The 21,620-nt window shown below is 39.3% G+C and overlaps 1 protein-coding gene across 3 annotated transcripts in view; it reads left to right on the forward strand.

Moving 5' to 3' along the window:
* CRYBG1 (crystallin beta-gamma domain containing 1) overlaps window positions 1–21,620 on the forward strand; it is a 180,245-nt gene that overhangs the window by 76,750 nt on the left and 81,875 nt on the right. For 2 of the 3 annotated variants that reach the window (XM_032484615.1, XM_032484616.1), the window contains exon 2: window positions 1,815–1,953. In XM_032484615.1, the coding sequence (XP_032340506.1) occupies window positions 1,815–1,953 (139 nt within the window). Of the gene's footprint in view, window positions 1–1,814; window positions 1,954–10,056; window positions 10,478–21,620 lie in introns of those variants that run through there. The other variant, XM_014563250.2, reaches the window with a different exon arrangement.

The raw sequence follows: 21,620 nt of genomic DNA on the forward strand, positions 1-21,620 counted from the left end.
GATTTGCCTCAAAGGTCAACTTCAGCACTTTCTTTCAGAGGGTGGATATGTATTTTTGTAAGGGCTTAGATACGGCATGAAGTGCTGCAGGAAGGAAATCGTTCAGGGTGGTTACTTACGCAAAGTGATATCGTGCCAGGGCTAAGGAAATTATTTTTTATTTTAGTTCTCTTCAATATGGATTGAATTATATTTACTGTGGACAAGTATTACTTTTACACAAAACTTGGGGGGAAGACAAAAAGAAATTGTTGCTGCTAATATATCTTCACCTTTCCTATTACACAAAGAATAATGTTTTCTAAAACAACAATGCACATGATGGAGTTCTTCAAATTACTTCCACACGCTTCTCCCTTGCTGACATTACCACATTGATTTATGCCTCCCTGTCCCCAAAGTGTTAGTACTTTACCCTACTTGTATTTTTATCCTTGGCACATTGTAGAAATTTCACAAAATCTTCTATTTCTTCTGTGAAATGTTAAAGCCTTGGATATTTAGTTCTTTTTCCACTTTGTGAGCATTCTGCTCCTCCTCCTGCCTTTATCTTCTCCTTCTGCTCCAGCATCTTCTCTCAGCCTTAATTATACATCACCCCTCGTGTCAGTCACGATGCTGAACTGCAGGTAAGGGAGAACATGCAACTTAAAATGGCTTAAAGAATAGGGCCTTTATTTTGTAACAGAACTAGAACTCCAGAGCTAAGGCAGGTCTAGGGTTGGTTAATTCAGCTACTCAACAATGTACTTGAAGACTTGAGTTGCTCTCTTATTTCAGCCCTGCTTTTTCTTCTCCATCTCTTCTCCTCAGGCTAATGCCACTGCTGGTCCCAGGATGGCTGTCCCATCCTCACAGGCAGGCATGACACTGGCCTACAGGAAAGAACTATTTCTTTCTGGAAACCATCTTTTAAAAGAAAGACCCTTGCTGGATTCCTTCAGCACATTTCCCTCACATCTCATTGCCAGAATTACACTAGATAAGTAGGGCAAAGTACAGACACTTCAGAGGGTCAAGGAGGCCTGAGTCAGTGTGCTAATACCAGCAAGAGAGATACGTATGGGCAAGTGCCGAAGTCAGTACCTGGCGAGGGGCTGGGACACCAGGCTCAGACGAGTCATGACTGATTAGCAGGGCTGGAAGCAGCTTCCTCTGAAGCACATGGAGGACGGATATCGGAACCAAATCAGGGTTATTAGCAAAGAAAATGTATGTTGTAGGGGGTGAGAGCAGTGAGACTGGTGGTTTGGATAAAGGAAATGGATTGGGGGTAGGCAACCACAGGTGTCTGCTAGAAACACTCTGCCTTCATTTGTTTCCATTCTTTTTAAGTCTAATAAATACGAATCCTGAGAACAGTTCCCTTTACCTGGAACGGCTTAGATCCCTCCCCTAACTGGGATTGAATTCTCATTTTATTTCCAATATTCAGGAAACATGCAAATCTCTTTTTCTTTTCTTAAGAGCATGACAGCAGAGCAACCAAAAAAAAAAAAAAAACACATAGAATGGAATTGTACTGCCTTCATGTCAAAGTCTGTCTATCCACCTAGCTGTTTAGCTACCTCCCTATCTATCTCTAATTTGTTTTCTGCATAGGGTTTTAGCCACATGGTGAAGTCATCAAAGTTTATGTACAGATGTGTTATGAGAGTACAGATCATCTACAATCCTGTGTAGGTTTTGAAGAAGGACCTATTATTTTGACTGATTGGGCTGATTCCCATGACAGGGAAGTGTGCCTTTGGGCTTCTTGAGTTTCCAGCGTTCTTGATGGGTTGTTGACCTAACTGTGTTTCCATTCTTCACAGAGCTTTGGAGGTCGTGGGTGGCAGCCATGTGGCTGGAGAGTGCCAAGAATTTACATTGCACTGTGGGGAGTCCCAGTTCTTTCACATCGCCAGTGAGGCCCCTGGTCCTTTACCTACAGAATCCAGAATGTCTAAAAAGGTAATGCTTCATTTCCAGTATTTGGCTTGCATGACTAAACAATTTAATGAATTAACACACTGTAAAATAACCTCTGTCTGACTGAAAAACACATCCTGAAAAAGAATGTAGCTGGTAAAAGGGGCAGAGCACCATGGTAATAAATAGGGATCAAGGGTTGCGCTTGGATCTTTGCCCTTTGCTGCCTCCATACGGTCTTCCTCATTGTCATGGGTGCCTTTGCCTGCCTTTTTCCCTTTCACACTGGCTGTGCTTTAACTCAAAGGTATACGAAGTAAAATGACATCAGTATTTGGAAATAGTGGTTCTTTCTCTTGAAAAGCATTTTTACTACTTCCTTCTGTAAGGCATTTAGAGTTGTTACTATTCTATGTTAGTTACTTCTTAATATCTAGATGTTTGCACAAAGAGTTCTGACTTTATTGCCTACATAGAAAAGTTCTCCCCAAGGTGGGAGATGAAGCAGCATGTGTATGTTCACTGCATTCCTTCGCCCATGAAGACACGGTTCGTGTACTCATCCTGCAGGTAGCAAAGTGAGATAAAGTCTTGAGTCACAGTGTGAGAGCTGGTTTAGCTGTTGGGCCTTGAAGGTTGTATAATGCATTTCTTGTTACAACTCGTTATAAGATCAGCGAGGGTTAGTAATGAAAGATACTCTGTCGTGAAAGAAGCCCCCTCTCAAAGAAATCTGCTTTAGTAGTCCTATATATTAAAAGTAAAATAATCACTTAGGCTCCTTGTCCTCTGCTCTAAAACCTTTTCTTTGTTCTGCACACCCATGACCATGCACAAGGCAGAAATCTGACCACGGGTGTCAGAAGTATCAGTAGCTGCGACAATTCAGTGCTGATTTGGTTTTTTTTAAACTTCACCTTCCTTTATGAAATGTATTGATTGATTTTTAAATGGTTGATATGTTAACTGTATAAATTTCTTTCAGTTTTCTTTAAATAAAAATAATCTCTTTTGAAAAAAAACTACTTATTAGTACAAGATGAAAGCTTTTGGAGATTGCATGCACAGCGGTGTGAATGTACTTAGCACTACCGAACAGTGCACTTCAAATGGTTAAGGTGGTAAATTGCATGTTACGTGTATTTTACTGCAATTAAAAAGAAAAATTAAGAAAATCCTTAGTGATGGAAAGCAGTAAGAAAAAAGGACATGATGAGATTATTAGCTCATATTTTATATGTTATTAGAACATAGCAAAAGTGTATAGGGAAATTCAACAGAAAATGCTTTCAAACTCAAAACAGCGTAGTATCAAAGTACAGAAATATAAAACTTAATTTTATTAAATGTTGAAATGTAAAAATCAAATTTAAATTTAAAAAAATTGAATAACCTGGCTTACTGTAATTTATACTTACTTTCAAATTGGTTTTGCATTTTGTTATTCTTTCTTTATAGGAAATATTTTATAACAGGAAACAAAACCTGATAAATCCAGTCCCTAGCCCTAGGTAGAGTTTTGAGTTGTTTCCTACATTTATCCTTCCATAACATAAAATTTCTGCAAGGATTATGCCATTAAGTACCCTATGATGTTTACTGAAGTCCAGGAAGCAATTGATGGCAGCATTCAAAGTTGGGGCAAAAGGTAAATTCCCTGAGCCGGATGGCGGTGAAGGGTCTGCGGTGCCCCATCCCTTGGCCTGCAGTCCAGCAATAATGTGTATCTTCACAGTGCTGTTATCTCATCGAGATGTGCTCCCTCGACCCTGGCTCGCTCTGCCAGGCTGTAGCCAAAGAGCCCTGGGCACCAGGCAGCCCATGAGAGAGGCCCCAAGGCCAAGCCAGAGAGCTCAGCCCTGTGAAGGCGAGCAGGGGGAGGAGGCCCATTGGTACCGCTGAGAAAGGCAGAGGCTTGGAACCTGAGCAGATGACCTGGGAGCCCAGTGTAGGAAGGGAGCCAGGGCAGATAGAAGAAGGGCAGGAACTCAAAGAAGGGAGCAAGCAGAGGCAGTGTGGTTCTGGCTACACTTTGTCCACCTGTCACCTGAAACGGGGTCATCCAGGCACTGCCTGCGCTCTCTCCCTGCACCACGCCCTCCTTGTCAGAGACGGAAAGATACCCACAACAGGAAGCACCGGCTCCTGGGCCACTTCCGGCTCTGCCTGCTGTCTCTCCCTCTCCCTCTCTCCCCTCTGTCACCCGTCTTACTTCCCCTGCTCACTCTGGGCTCTGGCTCTCTGGATCTTTTCATCTGCATGTTCTACTAGGGCCCCAGGAGAAAGGAAGAGGCATGGAGCAGACTTCCTCTTCCCTCCCCATGTGTTCTCAACTTTATGTCTCTTGAGATCACGCTGAGAGCAGTAACCAGACCACTCTCAGGAGTGCAGGACACCCCCACACCCCCAGTCTGGCCAGTAGTATTAGGAAACAAAAGTTAACACCACGTAGATTCTGATCGTTCATATCTACCATGAGTGCTATGGTGCCAGCACTTCCCATACCTTCCAAAGGACCCTTCTCTTGGTCCACACTCTACAACCAGCCCGGTCATTTCCTGCAGGATTCAGCAGATTCACAAGGCAGTTATATCAGGACCACCCTTGGCATCTTTCTCAGGCAGAAGGCCATCAGTTTTTCTTAAGATTCCTGAGTTGATCCAGCCCTCTGAATTATATCTATTTATTCATACAAATGTTTCAGATTTTTATTTGCATTATAGTTGAGCCATGTGCCTTTCCCAAAACAATTAGAATATATTCATCTTTTTGGTTCTGTAGATTCTATTATTGTATTTGTTTACTCATTTAACATGCTGTTAAAATCCCTTAGGTGTTCTTTAGAGCTGACAACACTACATTGAATCCTTCAGCTAAAAGAAGACATGTGCTATACCTGCTTGTGTAAATGAAAATAGGGATTTATAATTACAAAGATAGGATTGCCTCTCAACCACATGTATACATCCACTAGGAATAAAAGAGCAACTACAAATCAAAATAGGATATTATTAGAGTTTAAATCTTAGATGGGACAAATCATCAGGGATTTTATTTATTTATACAAAACAATTTTTCCTTTAAATGTCTGCATAAAATCTCTAGTCAGCTTTAGAGCAGAAGATATGTTTGTGTAAAATATTTACATTTTTACCAGACTTTTTTTATATGAGAGAAAAGCATAAGGAAGTGTTATCATTAAGTGAAAATGTATAACATATGTGACAATTACATTGAATAATTCTTTCTTTGCATGTAAGAAAGATTTAACAGTTTAGATTAATATGTGTTTTGCTTTATTTAGGTACTTACGTTACATTTACTGCTTAATTTATTTTGTAAATGAACATGTCTTAATTCTACTACATGGAGATATTTCCAGGACATGTAGGAACAACCTTTATTAATTAAAGCATTTCTTTAAAGAAAAAAAATTGAACAAGAATACTGAGCAATGTATTTCTAATTAAAATTAGCATCTTCAAAGAGAGTAATTACCTTAGGAGAATTTCAATGATTTCTAGTATGAAAGTCTTTTCATCTCCCTTCAATTCTAGTTGCTTATTTTGATCTAGAAAATTGTGTCTGACTATAGTGATTATATGTGAAATTGTCACCATTTTCAATCATTCTGGAGCCAAGTTCAAACAAGTAAAAAGGAATAAGTTGGTACAGCAATTGTTTGATTAACTCAAGCAAAAAACCGACTTTGCTTTCACCATTTGGATTCTTACATTCTTGACCTGGAGAAAGCCTCTATTTCCCATTGTCTGTAAGTGTGTGTGTGTGTGTGTGTGTGCATGTGTATAATTGTGTGTATGAGTACTTTTTAAAAGAAAAAATAAGTACTGCTCCCCAAAACAAAACAACTATAATCTATAGAGGAGAAGAAATTTTGCCAAATCAGTGTTGGTCCTTCAGAAGTCACTTGTACAGATTTTGGTTCTTGTTAGTGCTTCTCTGCCCTGTCATTTAGAAGACATCTGTGAATCTCCAGTCTCACTTTTGAACTTGGAATGCTCCCAAATCATCCAAAACAGACAGGTATCTGCTTTAGTGTCAACTATCTCAGAGTTGGTTCTACCACAATCGTTTTTGACAGCTTTTTCATTGCTCGGTTAATCTTATAATTGTCAAGGTGGAGTGCTTTCCAGTTTCCAGCCTGGTTATTCTAGTTTAGTCAATAAGGATAAGAATTCATTTCAACAAGCATTTGTCGATGTAGCAGAGAAGACAGAAACGTTTTCTAACACTTTTGTTTTCTATATTTCCCAGGCAGTTAATCACTTTGAGAGGTGACGTCCCATTTCTCATCCCAAGCTCATTATTTCTTCTTTTTCTTTCTCTCTCTAGCTGCTCCACATGGGCCCACTGATTTTTCTCTGAATGCCCCATCCCCTGGTTTACCTTATTTCTGAGGCTGGACCAAGTTCAAAATACGAAGTACTTAAGAGGCCTCTGATTGCCCCCACTCTACCTGCCCCATCCCATGGGGGCACAGAGTTGTGTCTTCTCCAGTGTTGGGTTGGCCTAGGACACAGTACATGAACATTGATCACTGGGCTGCTACATTCTGTCTCAAATCATCCAGGTTTCTAATCTCACCAAGGACTGTTCTGAAATTATCCTGCAGGAAGTAAGACCTTTGAAATCCCGAGTTCTGACCCCCAACCCTCATCCTGAGACTGAAGCATTTATTTACAAAGGTGGGAGAGGGACTTTTTACTGTGCACTTTTTCATGTTTTGAATTTTGAGCTATGTGAAAGTATTGCCTATTCAAAAATTCTTCCCAGTAGAGACTTCGTGAAGGACTCACGAGCATCATCCATCCATTCCAGTACTGCCTTTCACCTTCCTATTGGCACTTCATTACTCTGCATGTGCCTTCTAGTGTGTGATTAGAGGCTGCTGAACTACCATGTCCCAAATCTCTGCTTTCTTCATCAGTCAGATCTTGACATTCTTTTACCCACCATACCCTGGGACCTGTCCTAGCCACACAGGTAGGTCTGGTGCCCAGCTTTTAATCTCTCACCCCTTTCCATACCTGCTGCATGGCAGGAGTCCCTCCGTGCTCTATAAGTACTGATCTAAAAGGCTAAATCTACTGCTGGAAAAAAAATTCAAGATAGAGAGCAATGTGGACATAATGTTACATTTTGTGTCAAAAGGGGATTCGAATATACATTTTTCTTTGTAGATGCGTTAAGACATGATGGAAGGATGCATGAAAAACTAGTAATAATTACCTGTGATAGAGGTAGGGGGAAAAGAGCAGATAGGGGATGCAGGGGGGACAAGACTTTTTACTGTGCACTTTTTCATATTTTGAATTTTGAGCTATGTGAAAGTATTACCTATTCAAAATTTTTTGAAGGTAGAGGAATAAATAGATATGATTTAAGTTATATTTTGATTAAAGTTACATTTAAATAGTTTAGGTGTGCCTGTGTGAATTTTTATGATTCTCTGACTGTCTGTAAACTGTACCAGTCCTGCCGCATTGCCTGAGCAGGCTACTGCTGCTCCCAAATTCCTTACTGCACCATTTTACTGCCTTTGCGTGTATTCTTTCCCATGCCTGGAACGTCTTTCCACTTGTTGTCTACCTGCAAACTTCTACCCATTCTTTTTATGATCCTGCTCAAACAGCTCTTACTCTGTGATCCCTGCCCTGGAAAACTTGTTCATTTACCGCGGGTGTATCACGAACTCAGCACTTCCATACTGATTTACAAGTCTCCTTCCTTACTAGACTAGGAGGAGACCCTAAGGGTCAGACTGCATTTTTATGGCTGGAATATTATACATTTTGCATGAATGAAATGCTGTCTATTCTCAGTAAAAAGTAGTCGAAAATAATTCTGTTGCAAATATGCAGCATTTCAGCTCTAGTACGAATTTAAATGCATTTAGGCTTTGAAGGTAGAGCAGGAAAGTGCACCAAATGCATATGTACACAAGTAAGCCATGTGTGTGCAGCAGAAAGAAAACATGGCTGTTTCTAGAGCATAGCTCCACTCTCCTCCTCCTGCACTTAGGCTGTGGGGTTGCAAAGATCAAGGTAGAGCAAAGTGGCACAGGGAGAACTTTGCCTCCGAAAAAGCCTGGCATTACTGGGTGCAGCAAGAGCGGCCTTTCCTACATAAGAAGTTTCACATTGTTGCTCATTATGTAGGCTGGAGAATGTTGCTTCAATATCCTAAGAATGGCATTACAAGTGGCAGGATACGGTAAACCAGTTGTTTTTCTCATACAAGCTAAATATCTGGCCTTCTAAGAAGAAGACTGATTGCCTATGTACAGTCAGCTTTGGGGAAATCCAGCCTCTATATAACTATCTGTGATACTGGGCATTTGAAGGTATCATGGTCACCAGGAGGCAGCAAGAAATCAATGAGTGATCTGTTTTCTTTTTATACCATAAGAACGTGTGTTGTTTTCTTCTGAGGTAGTGACTCTGGGTGCTGTTTATTTGCATATATATAACTACATATCAGCCAGTCCATTTCCCCATAACCCAAACTGGAAAGCTTTGTTTGTGGTAGGGTTTTGAGTTTTGCTTTGTTTTTTTTTAAGTGTGGTAATATATTTATTATGTTTCTTCTAAATATTATATTAGCTTATTGCAAAAAATTTCCCAACAGTCTGAAACATACAAAATAAAGACTTAAACTCTCCCATCACCTTTGAAGGTGACAAGTTTGGTGTGTATCCTTTCAGGGTTTTTTGTTATGCATTTACATAAAGTTTGTTCTTGCTTTTCCCACCACAGGGGATCATACCCTGTGTACAATTCTCTAGTTTATTTTTTCACTAAGCAATCTTTGTGATCATGGTTCCAAGTCAGCATCTATACATGTCTCCTTTGAACTGCTACATAGCAGTATTCCAGACGTATAATATGATGGGTGTACGCTCTCTAGTTTACCAATCTTTATATGTGAACATTTAAGTTATTTCCACTTTTTTTCTTTTATAAACAATACAGTCTCTATGTTATTTTTTGTCGGTATTTCTGTGGAATAAATTCCCTAGAAATGGAATTACTGAATCAAAAGCACACTCATTTTTAAATATTATAGATACTGTCAAATTGTCCATAAAAAGGTTTTATCAACCTAAGCTCCCAACCAAAGTGAATCATGTGCCTGTTTTCCTACCACTTTATAAATGTGGTATGTGATCGATCTTTTTTACTTTGCTGTTCTGTTGGTATCTCATTGTTTAAATTTGTAGTTCTTCAACTAAGAGTGAGGTTGATCTTTTTTTTTTCTTTAATGTTTACTGGCCATTTGTATTTCTTCAGTGAATTATCTTTTCATGCTTTTTGCTCATTTACGTGTTGGGTTTAATCTTGCTGAAGATACTGTGATGAGGTGATAATCATTGATGTTCAGAATGGAAAAAAATTTGTCTTTACATGAAACATTTTAATCTTTTTTATATTCTTCTTTTTGAATAATTTAGTGTTCTGCTATCCAGTTAGAGTTTTAATTTGTTGTCTGTTTGTGGGGGTGGTAGGTTTGTCTGGGGGAAACTGTTAAGTGGTGAAAAAACAAAATGCTTCTCTTCTCTTACTAGCAGATGGGGAACAGGAGTGGGACTTCTGAAATAATATTTTTTGGTCACTCGTGCAATGGAATTGAATGACAGTCTCAGAATAGTAACTGAAATGTTTTTCCCTCTTATTCACCTCAGTTCTGCTCCTGCATGTCTCAGTCTCTTTGTTCAAATGAATTTCTTGCACTTACTATTAAAAATATTTACAACAATCGTACTCTCAAAGCATCAAGGACCGAAAACATTTAAATTAAAGTCCTTCGGGATTGTGCTTCTAGCGCTAGTCTAGGCAGATCCATTTCCGCCACGAATACCTGGGTGGTGATTACCCGGCCTCGGCATCAGGTCTTGCTGTGAGGAGTGGTTAATTGTTATAAAGCCCGGGGCATACACAAAGCTCTCTGCGAGTAGTAATTACTGGTATTGTTCTCTGACATCCTTAAATTTCAAACTGAATTCCTACTAGCTAATGTAGTACTAGGGAACATTAAATCTCTTGTGACATCATTCCCATAATAAGGAGGAGTGTCTGGCCAGTGATGCTCATTTGTTTTCCCGAAGACATCAATAGAGGATCATACCATCATTTTGGCTGGAGAGACGAAAATTTGGGGGCTTACCTTCTTTTGAATATTCTAATCACAATAGAATATTTGTTTTGGTCAGAAATCCCTCACTGGGAGTCCCTTCTTTAGTCAAAAACAGAACCTCTGCCTGCACTCGACGACATTTGGGCCATTTGGAACCGTGTCTGGTTGTATATGTAGCTCTGCATGCTCCACTTCTTCTCCCAGTACTTACCACTCTCTCCTGAGGAAGATCTGAAGACTGGTCCAATCCAGAACCTTGATGGGGGGTCGCACCTGCTGTGGGTGCGGCTGCGGCAGGTGCAATGGGTGTGCCAACAATCGCAGCAGGAGTGTTGACTCTCGGAATAGGTGCCCCGACTCCCGGAACAGATATGAAAATTCCAGAAACAGGTACTACGACCGGGATCTTGAGGTAAGTCCTTGCTGAGGGAATCCTTCTGAGTCACTGATTTGTCCAATGTCTCTTTAATAACATTTGAGCACAAAGTACGTGATTGTGAATCTGTGTACTACTGTTTTGCAGGGCTAATGCCGTTTTAGTCTTAAATATTTGAAAGTATCCTGGGTACTACTTATTAACATGCTCACCTGGATACTTTTTTTTCTGAGTGTTAAACAGGCTTTTTTTGCAGTTGGTTAGGGCTTAACTAGCAAAGTCAGTGCCAGTGAAGGTAGCTCCTATCAGGCACTGTGCTCTGAGACTTGGTCCTCTCTAATTTGGGCTTCTCAGAGCCTCTGATGCTGGCAGAGAACCATGCTACTTTATATTCTCTCAAAGCCACTTTCCTTTGGGGCTGGGCTCATTTGCAGTACACCAAGTTCTCATTTGAATCAGATATTAATAAGTTACATAGAGGTGCTTTGAGAAGTAAAATGATTAGTATGAGATTCTGAATCAACAGCTCAGAATTGCTTTTTGTGTACTTAATCTGACAGGAGATATTGTCCTAAGATTGAGGAGTGAATCAAGATCTCAACCCCGATGGTCACTCAATATCCTGAGTCCCTGTTTGTAAAGCCAGTGTGTTGTTTTAGATGTAGACCTTCTGTGCTACTTTGTAAGGTGTGGGGTGGCCGGCACCACCAGCCTGAGCTCACCTTTGATGCTTATTCATCTCCCTCTTCTCTGCCTGTCATATTAGGCATTTGCTTTGTTCTGCACATGCTGGCTTTGAAGCTGCTGGAATGGAATGTGTAGAATGTGTATGTCAGACTAGGTTTGTAATGTGCTTTAGAAAAAGCAAGCCTTGTGTACTTCTGACCTACTGTTTTTTCTCAGGGTACTGATTAGAGCATGACCCATAATTTAATGAAATAGGTAATAGAGTTAAATATATGTGTGTGTGTGTGTGTGTGTATATATATATATATATATTTGTGTGTCACACACACATATACTTTTGAAGAACATCTATGTGCTGAAGTGACAATTGAAGATGGGATAAAACAGTTAAAGTTGGCACTGTGTGGACTTCGGTCAGACGGACCCTCTTAGCTATTGCTTATACTCAAGTCTGGAGGAAAGGGACTTAGTATCTTAATTATTCTGTGTTTATTCCTATGACTATTGATTTCACTGTCTTTTCTTCTTAGCAGAGCTTTGGTTTCTCTCTGCCACTGTACCTGATGACTTTCTCTCTTGGGAGCTTTGGTCAAACGCCATCTATAGAGAGTTCAAAAGTTCACTCTACATACATTCGTGTCCTTTGCTTAGATGTTAGTCGACCATTAGTTTTAAAAAAATGAAGGAAAAAACGTGCAATGTTTTTGTTCTGTGAGCACATCAGTGCTTTGCCTTTGGCCACAGCCCTGGCTGTCTTGCCATTTTCAGACGTGAGAGATGAGGTAGCTGTTGTAACTGCTGATCCTGTGAGAATGTGAAACTGGATAATATGTGAAATGCAAAATAAAAAGTTATACAAAATGAAAAGAAAAAGGGGAAGGGTGTTAATTATCAACTACCAGGGGGTATTTTTAATGACTTCCAACCAGCAACATGGGAAAAATGGCCAGAAGAACATGGCAGAGAAGGAAAATTTGTGACTGGAGGACAACCAGATAACACTAGCTTAAATGCGTAGAGCCTCTGGGTAACGTGTGATTATGAGAGGTCTCTGTGATTATGACAAGTGCAACCTAAATAAATCTCTCCAAGGCAGCCTAGGTCATCTCAGTAAACAGCGGACCATCTCCCCTAATTCCCTGCTGACTTGGAAACCCGAACGTACTATTCACCAAGATGATCCAAAAAAGAACCCCAAATAATGTGGACCTTTTTTCCTGTTTGATTTTGTTTTATTAGAATCTTAAAATGAAGATTGGCCAGCTTAGAAAATGAGGGAAGAAGGGACTGATTTGGCCTCAGTGCTTAAACTCCTAATTTAAAGCATCTCCGTTGGTAGTAGTATCATTCAAACCAGTGCCGAGGACAGTGCCCTTGGTCTCTCTCATAAGCTTTGCTCAAAATAACTAAAGGGAATATCAAAAATACTTCTAAGAATTAACTTCTGTGAGTTTAGCAATTAAGTGAAGTTCCATCATAATGGAATCAAAATATTTAATTTTTTCAGGTATCTTACAATATGACAATATACATTATAACAATGATAAATACCCATTTACAAAACCTTTCTTAGGCTGTCTGTTTTATTTTAAAACTGCAGTAATCCAAGCTGGTTATAGTAATCTAGTAAGTACCTGTGAATGCAAAAAATTATGCCTAATCAACGTCTATTCATCTTTAAAACTCCAATCAAATATTATCTCAATTATGAAGTTTCCTTGAATTCTCAGCTGTTATTGTCTGATATCTCTCATGTTCTCATGGAATTTTATAATATCCCAAGTAATTTCTCCATATTATTATTATTATTCAAAAATTGTATCTCTTCTCCACTAGACTTCACTAGGGCAAGGTATTCACATCTTATTTACACCTATTGCTGTGTCTGGCATATAGAAAAAACTCAACACATGTGATTGCAAAACTGGAAAAGTGAATTTTAAAGCACTGAATTAGCCAAAAGACCAGAGCCCTAATTTCAGTTCTGCTTTAGACCAACTGTGTTTTCTTGGATAAGTTATTTATCCATCCTGGGCATCAGCTTTTATATTTGTATATTAGCAGATGAGAGTTGGATTAGATAGTGCTCTGTAGAGCCTTAGGGATCCTCTGATGTGCCCCAAAGGCTGCAGCAGGAAGAGGGGATGGATGGAAAGCTGGATGGGACAGGAACTCAGGCTTGCCAGCTTCGTGCCATGTCTTTACTCAGAGATGTTACTTATGTTGCTGAAAGATTGGCCTCTGTCCCTGACGAGCCGAATAACCCAGAGACAAGGTCTTGGAGCTTAGAAGAAAAGAGGCAGCTTTATTGCTTTGCTGGGCAAAGGGGACTCATAGTAGGCTAGTGCCTTCAAAACTGCAAACCCACCTTGGGGGTGGGGCAGGGTGATAATATAGCCGTAGCTCAAACAATAAATCATCGATAACAATCAACAGAATCATTTTCTCATCAGAAGACTTAGAATGGCATCATGATGCCTCCAGGTGACCAATTCTATAGAGGCCAGCAGTTGTCACTTTTTCGATCTCTTGTAAGCACTCAAGGCATGGTCTTTTTGGTATTTAGCTTACTTTGTAAGGTTACAGTTCTGTGACCATCTCCCTCGAGATCGACTCAGAGACTAAGATGATTATAGCTTTTGATTACTGGAATAAAGTAGAAACAGTAAGACCAATAGCTTTAGTTTTAACAATGGGCCTGAAACTGTGAGTTGACTGTTGTAAGGACAAGCATAAGAATAAGCAATCTGTTAGCCTAAATGTGGCCATTTTACTAATCGTCTTCACTTATACCTGTTTTCTACATATGGCCGAATCCTGGCACAACTTCTTTTGAGTAAAATGCTTTACTGCTGATAAAATCATAAAAACAACTGGACTAGATTACATATATTGTTCTTCCACCTCTAGTAACTATAATTTTATGTAACAATTTTATTAATTTATCTCATTATCATATTGCCTTTTAAAAGAAACTTTATTACATTCTCTCACTGACTTAATATTTATATGCAAGACCCCATATAGGTCTTGTCTGTTCTGTTTATACTTAGCCAACTTATCTATTACACCTTGCAGTTACTCGTTCAACCTGAGTGAGCTGCTTGTCCCTACTGAATTTTCTTTAGTTTGTAGAATCACTCTTAAATTTCATGAATTGTTTTGAAATGTATTCCTATCTGAGCATTAGCAACACTGAATATCTAGTTTCGTATATAAATCTGATGAAGATATTCTTGATTACTTCCTTCTGGTCACTTATAAAGCCAGTAAATAGAATGATACTCAAGTTGGAATTATTGGGAGAGGATAGTTGAGTAAATTGATATTCTGACCTTCCTATGGTGCTAGCTGATCTTGCAATGAGTTGTCTTCTCTACCTTCATTTTTTTTAAATGGTATTTGAAATAGCAAATATTTTCAAGTTTGTGAGTAAATATTCCTTGACTTTCATCTAAAGTGCTAAACAGAGCAATAGATATTTTCACAGCATAAATATCGAGATTTGCAGATACTAGTATATAAAAAAAATAAACAAGTTCATACTGTATAGCACAGGGAACTATATTCAATATCTTGTAGCGACCTGTGGTGAAGAAGAATATGAAAACGAACATATGTATGTTCATGTATGACTGAAGAATTGTGCTGTATGCCAGAAATTGACACAACATTGTAAACTGACTATACTTCAATAAATAAATAAGTATATATATATGTATATACACACACACACACAAAATAAAAGAAAAAGAAAAACATTGGCCGATCAACCAGGTAAATTTACCTTTAGCAGGTAGTTTGAGTTATGCCCTTAAATGCAGTATTATTTATTCAAACATTAAGTTAACCAGTAAATACACACACACACACACACACACACACACACACACACACACACACACACACACATATGATATTAGGTAGATTGCAGTAGAAAAGGAAAGAAACACTAGAAGATCAAAGTACACAAAATAAGGAAAGAGATTCAAGCACGGAAGTGCTCAGCATTCGTTCAAAGCTCACTAAACGTCCCTAGTGTGTCTACAATTGTAGTGCTAACATTCTGCCAATGACTTATCCTTTGTTCCTTATGTTTGTTACATGTACTATTTATTTATTCATTTCACGTTTGTTAATGAGGTACCTTGGCGGTGTTTTCTTTCAGTAAAAATGGAAGGCAGTGAAAAGGGAATTGTTGGAAGTATTCTAATTCAGTCCCACAAATTACCAACAACTTACCCTAAAACAAGCCTAAAAGAAACAACAAACAAATTTTATTTAAGATAAAAAACAAGACACAGTATATCAGTTACATATGATACTGTGTTGTTCTAACTCACTATTAGGAAAGGCATCAGAATCAAGGCGATAGTTGGATACCTGAGACAATAAGTTAACTAAAGTAGAATGTGTTTGCTTAGAGAGAATGGCACAGAAAGGAACCTTAGGAAGTAGAATATTTTGAGGAGTAGGTTTGGGGTGGGTTCCAATCTTTAAACACAGAAATTGTTGTAACGTCTTGAGCAAAGAAGCATTCATGATGAATGTAGTATTTCAGAAGTAGTGGCACTGATATTCCTGGTGTGATGGAAGGGCAGGGTTGAGGGAAATAAAAACGCAGTGAACGCAGATGGGGACAGGAATCTCAGAAACTGCCCAGGAGGCTATTAAAACAGTAAGGGCTTGTGTTAAGGTAGAGGCTGTTGAATGGGCTGCAGTCAGGAGATCTGATGATAGATTACACGTAGGAGCAAAAGTGGATGGAATGAAAGATTTTAAGGTTTTTAGTTTAGGAGGCCAGAAAGATGGTGTTCCTGGTGACAAATGAAATTCTTTAGAAAGGGAGGCTGCTTGGAAGGAAAAATTGATTTGTTCTATTTAGAAAATGTTGGCTTTGAAGTAGTAACTTGAAAACCAGGTAGAAAGTTTTAGAATAACAGAAAGAGCAGCATGAAGAAATAGATTTGGGCAATCATCAGAACAAATAAGAAGCTGGAAACTTTCAGTTGTTTTACTTTTCTTTCTTTTCTCTTTCTTTTTTGATAAGTTGATACCCAAACTCATTTGGCAACAAAATTTGACCTGAACTCTTATAAGGCAATTTAGTATCCTAAATTATCCCATTTAGAGTGAACTTTCATACATTTTTGCTACAGAATATGATGCATTATGAAAGAGATATATATATTACCTTTCCAAAATCTGAAGATTCTTACTTTTAAAATACTCTGGCCCCAATGGGCTTTGCACAAGAGATTGTCATAAGTTTGGAGAAAGAATGCCAGTGAGGGGTAATACAGAATCTTGCATAACTGGGAGTCATCTGTAAGGGTTGAATAAATGGAAGAATGAATGATTAAACTTAAAAAGAGAAACATAGTTCACACAAGTAGAAAGTAAAAATTGAAAGAGGGAATTCAAGAAATAGGTCAGTTGAAGAGGATAATGGATTTGGCAAAAAGAATGTAGTCAATTCATCCAGTTCTTGACGGTTGCAGGAGCAGAGGAAAATGGGCACTGGGAGCTGGCGGGGGAGCCTGAGGTTTACTTACAGGCTGAAGGAGAGCAGAAGACTGGAAGGGGAAGATTAGGGAGGGGCTGTCAGAGGGGCAGCGGCACAGAGAGAAGGGCCGCTAGCTGGGATAGGACAAGCTAGGCTGTTTTAGAAGCTGAAAAGAGGAGAAAGGAGAAGGGGCAGTGCTAACAATGCTTCAGAGTGGGGGTCCCGTTTGGGAGGTGCAGGCTGGTTGCAAGGCAGATCCTGAGCACTGGGGGACCACAGTTTTGGAGAGGAGGAGAGACACAGCTTCTCAAATGAAGGGGAAATGATCAGACTGAAGTTGACACAAGGAGGGATTCATGCTGAGGGGTTTCACTTTTCTTTGGAGGGAAGGAAGTCACTATCCAAAAACTGGGTCTGAGGGAGAATAGGTGATTGGGAAGAGTGTGGTTTTGGCATAACCGCTGACCAAAGTGTGGTAAGAAGTCACCAGGAAAGTGATGGCTGTCGAAGGGCCCGGATGAGTAAAAAAACCATACGTCTGCAATCCAGATGTGCAGAGTACTATGTGGCCTTTGTGTTCTTGTCATGCCACGTGATCTAAACTTCCCCAGTCCACAAAAACGGGGTATCTTTATGTCCCCGCAGATGTGTAGATGTGACACGTGAAGTAAGTGGTGCGCACACACGATCATTTGTCATTAGCTTTGCCAGCAAGGAGCAAGTCATTATTCCAGGACAGTCTAAGGACATAACTGCCACCTACAGTCACCTCCCACTGGTCTCTCTGCCCCCTTCCTTTGTACTTCCCCGCACCATCCTTTCTGCCAAGAGCAGCAGTGTCATCTTTTCAAGGCATGAATCCAATCCTGCTGCTTCTCTGCTTGTGACTCTCCAGTGGCTTCTCATCACAAGTAGAAGAGAAAACTCCTGTCTTTACACATGAACTGGCCCTGCCCCTACCTAACTCAGATGTCCCCTTGGTCTGTCCCCGCCTCACCGAGCAGTCACTGGACACTAGCCCAGCTTAGAACACACTTCCTCTAGTCCTCAAAGGACTGATTCCTTCTCATCCTTCAAAGCTTAAGTGTCACCTTTGCAGAAAGGCCACTCAGTCACCATCACTTCAACCTACATGAATTATCTGCATAGTACATATTACTCTGTATTTTCCTGTTTATTTGTTTGCTTGTTATTTTCTGTCTCTCTCCTTCACAATGTAAACTCTGGGAAGCATATTTTTGTCTCTTGTTCACTGCTCTATCCCCCTTCTGAGCACCTAGGTGCTGGATAAATTTTTGTTGAACAAATGAATAAATGTTTCTCTGTATTTTTTACTTTCAACTTAATTTCCTTAACTATTTTATTTTTAATGACCACTTAATACTTAGTAGGTATTCAGCACTTTGTCCAATTTTCTTGATTTGGTCTGGTTTATTCATTTCAATTTGACACTGTAAGTACAGGACATTGGTTCTCTTTTCTATAATTTTGTAACTGTTGAGATTAGCCATCCCTGCAGTGTTTCCTAGGCAGTCCAGTCCAGAACCTGTTTGGTTCCCTTGTGCCACAACCTTCCCATCCACTGCCCCAGTTAATGGCGATAAAAGGAAAAAAAAAAATCTTTCCTCGCAGATATCTTACATAACAGAAAGTCAATATATTTGGTCAGGAACCAGTTTTGTAATAAACAGTTTTGTCAACAAACTGTTTCTTCCCCAAGGCCCGTGGAGCCTACCTCTATGGAGACAGTCAGCTGTCACAATTGCCGGTGGGGCAGAGGGGTGCAACACCCAGGCTGCCAGGCCAAGTCCTGGGCTTTTCCTCAGGGACAGGGAGTTTCCCTTTGTCCCTGGGTGTTAGTGTGGTCATTGCTGTCCAGTTTGTCCCATGCCTGGTAAACACAATGCTCTGAACTGACTGAAAGCCAGCCATAGGTAAGGAGATAAATAAGAGCTATAAAGAAAGTATTCTGCACTATGAGAAAGATGAATCTAGAAGGAGAAGCCAAAAGGAAGTAGATAGTCATAAAGAAATGGAGTGGGTCTGCTTTGCCTACCTTCCTCAGTGATTGACACAGCTTTGCTGGGCTCTCACACAGTATAATTAATACGTGTCACTTCTAAAGGGACACAGCACCTGCCTATACCATGAAGCCTCTTTATATTTAGCCCTGTGTAATCATTAATTAGCTCATACCCTAGCCCCGAGTTGGTATCATTATCTCTGTTTTGCAAACAAGGAAAAGCAAGGGTGTTGTTGCCTGGACTCCAAGCAGTGCGTTGCTGGGCTCAATAAAGAATCCCGGAATTCCTGAATTTGAGTTTCCTACACTGTAGAATCAATATATTACATTGTTGAACACAGTCAAGTGGAAATGACCCAAATACATGTTGTTCTTGCAGTATTTTGGTCCCACCCTTGTGGTTGGGGCTGGAGGAGAGGGACTGGAGAGAAAAGGTCGGCATGGCATGGGGAGGTGGAAGGGAAATGCATCATGTGATTTCTAGTCTCTAGAGAGAAGTTACTTGAACTAAGCTTTTTGAGGATGTCTCTGAAGGTTATGTTGGACTTCAGGGAACAGGGCTGAACATGCAACTTGGCCTCCCATTCCAGAATGTTTCTGGTAAATGCTATTAGCAAAGAGCAGACAAATCTTGGCCTTAAAGGCAATAGTCCAGCACCAGGAATGGCAGAACAAAAGGCTATGAAAACTGAGGGCACGCATGTATACCAATGTGCAGGTCTTCTTTGCAGACATTTCAGAGGTACCTGCCGGTTTGCTGATAGGTAATGCTGACCTGGTTTCACTATTCGAATTTCCACAGAATCATATCTATTTTAATCTTATCTATACATTATTAAAATGAACACAGAAGACTTTCTGCAGCAGATGGGTGAAAAGTACCTGGGGATTAATTTCTGGAACATCATACCCAAAGAAGAGTTCTCTTAAGAGAGTGCTTGGCACAGTCTCTTGAACGCAAGCTTTTCTCCCCAGGAGGCTACAGTAGTAACAGCCGATGACAAGTGGGGCGTGGGTTAGCCTAGAAGTGGGCGGGAGCCTTTGGGCTCTTGCAGTTCTCCAAGCCTCTCCCCTTCCTAAAGCGTGTTTTAGCCCTATTAAGCCCTCTTTATGTCAGGCAATCAAAAAAGAAAGTCCTCTTTGTTTGCATGCTGTAGACAAAAAGGATAGAATAAACAAAAAAAGATAATAGATAATAGAATAGACAAAAAAGAATCTTTCACCCTCTCTCGCTTACCTTTGTTCTTATTTAGGAGAAAATTTTAATAGTATCTGTTGAAACATTTCTTTCAGCAGAATGGGTTGACCAATAAAACGTTCACTAGCTCAGGATGTTTTTAAGCACAATGTGTTTACTCTCTGAATACTGCATATATCAGTATGGCTTAGCTTCTCTTTTGCAGAGGTAGAAAAATATCACAGTATTCTATGAAAAACTTTGCAAATATAAGGTGATACCTCCTTTACATCTTTAATCAGAAGTGGGATTTGAAGAAAAAAATCTTTCAAGTAGTGTTTTTCCTTCACAGAGATTTTAGAGTAGGAGTTACTTTTGTTGAATTACCTTTTTCATTTTAAGGTAAACTTGAGACTGTCTTGAACACTAAGTGAATGTTTCTGTGGAAATATAAATTACTTAAGTATTTTAGAGAACTGGTTGCCTATACCTGAATTGTGATAGGTGGCTGTCTAGAACTTTGGGAAGTGAGTTGTTCTAGACAGCTGAGTTTTATAGATGACTTAGGGTCAATCTTGTAGGTTGGAAACTTTAAAATTTTTATTATTTTGAATAAAAACTATCTAAAGATATGTTTACTCATTTTTGCTTTTTTAAAATAATATGATAAAATTAGCTTTTTTTGATGAAGCATGATAATTATGGATAATAGCTTTTATATGGAAAAACAGTAATGTTTTCAGAGCTTATTTAGGTGTATTGTTCTGTCTGCTATTGCAGCAAATTATCATTTGTGTGTTATTGCTAGTTTTTTCCTAGAAGTTTCCTTCTGATTACCTGTCATTTCTTACTTTTGTTACTGTGTGCTTTAAAAAAATATTTTAAAATGTTTAAAGTATTTCAGTTAGTTACATGTTTGGCAATTAGCTAACAATGCTCTTTAAAATCTTATATAAAGAAAGAGTAAAATGAGCTTAGAGTGAGTCCAAGACTACCTTTCCTAACTGTTCTAACTTTTAAAAAAATTTTTATTATGAAAATTTTAAAACATACACAAAAGTAGAGAGAATAGCATAATGGACTACACCATCCCACTTACATTTACACATCATCCAGTTTCAACACTTACTAATTTCTGGGCAGTCTTGTTCCCTCTACACCTCCCCTACTTTCCCACGTTACAGCAGGACGGAAAACGGATTTCAACATTAGTATGAACTCATGCTTAGCTTAATATAGATACAGATGTTGCACATAGAAATATTTAGATATATTTGTATATACACCAGTTAGTACAAGCACGTATATTTCCTGGCTCTGTCAGCTGAGATAACCTAGAAGCATGGCACTCTAGAAGCAACAAGCACATCTAGAATTCAGATCTTGGTCTCTGATACCATTCTCCAATAAGATAGACCAAGGCTCCTTGAAAAAAAAATGGCTGATTTTAAGGCTGGAGCCCAAAATATACAAGATAAGCCTGGTGTGTCTTATAGTGCCAGAAAGGAAAAACATGCCAAACACACACACAGACACACACACATACACACAAATACGCAATGATAGAGATACGTCAAAAGGGCATAGCAGCTAACTGAAATAGTTCCCAATAGCCAAAACTGGAATAATTTGAGTGGCAAAATAAAGCACACAGCATTGTGTTATAACTCAAAGTATAAAATAAATATCATTGAGTCCATACTGATAGAAATAAGTGAATGAATGAATAACTAAATAAATGGAGAAGGAGAGACAAATTTCCCATGCAGATGAATTCCAAATAATT

Source organism: Camelus ferus, chromosome 8, assembly GCF_009834535.1.
Source record: "Camelus ferus isolate YT-003-E chromosome 8, BCGSAC_Cfer_1.0, whole genome shotgun sequence".
Taxonomy (NCBI): Eukaryota; Metazoa; Chordata; class Mammalia; order Artiodactyla; family Camelidae; genus Camelus; species Camelus ferus.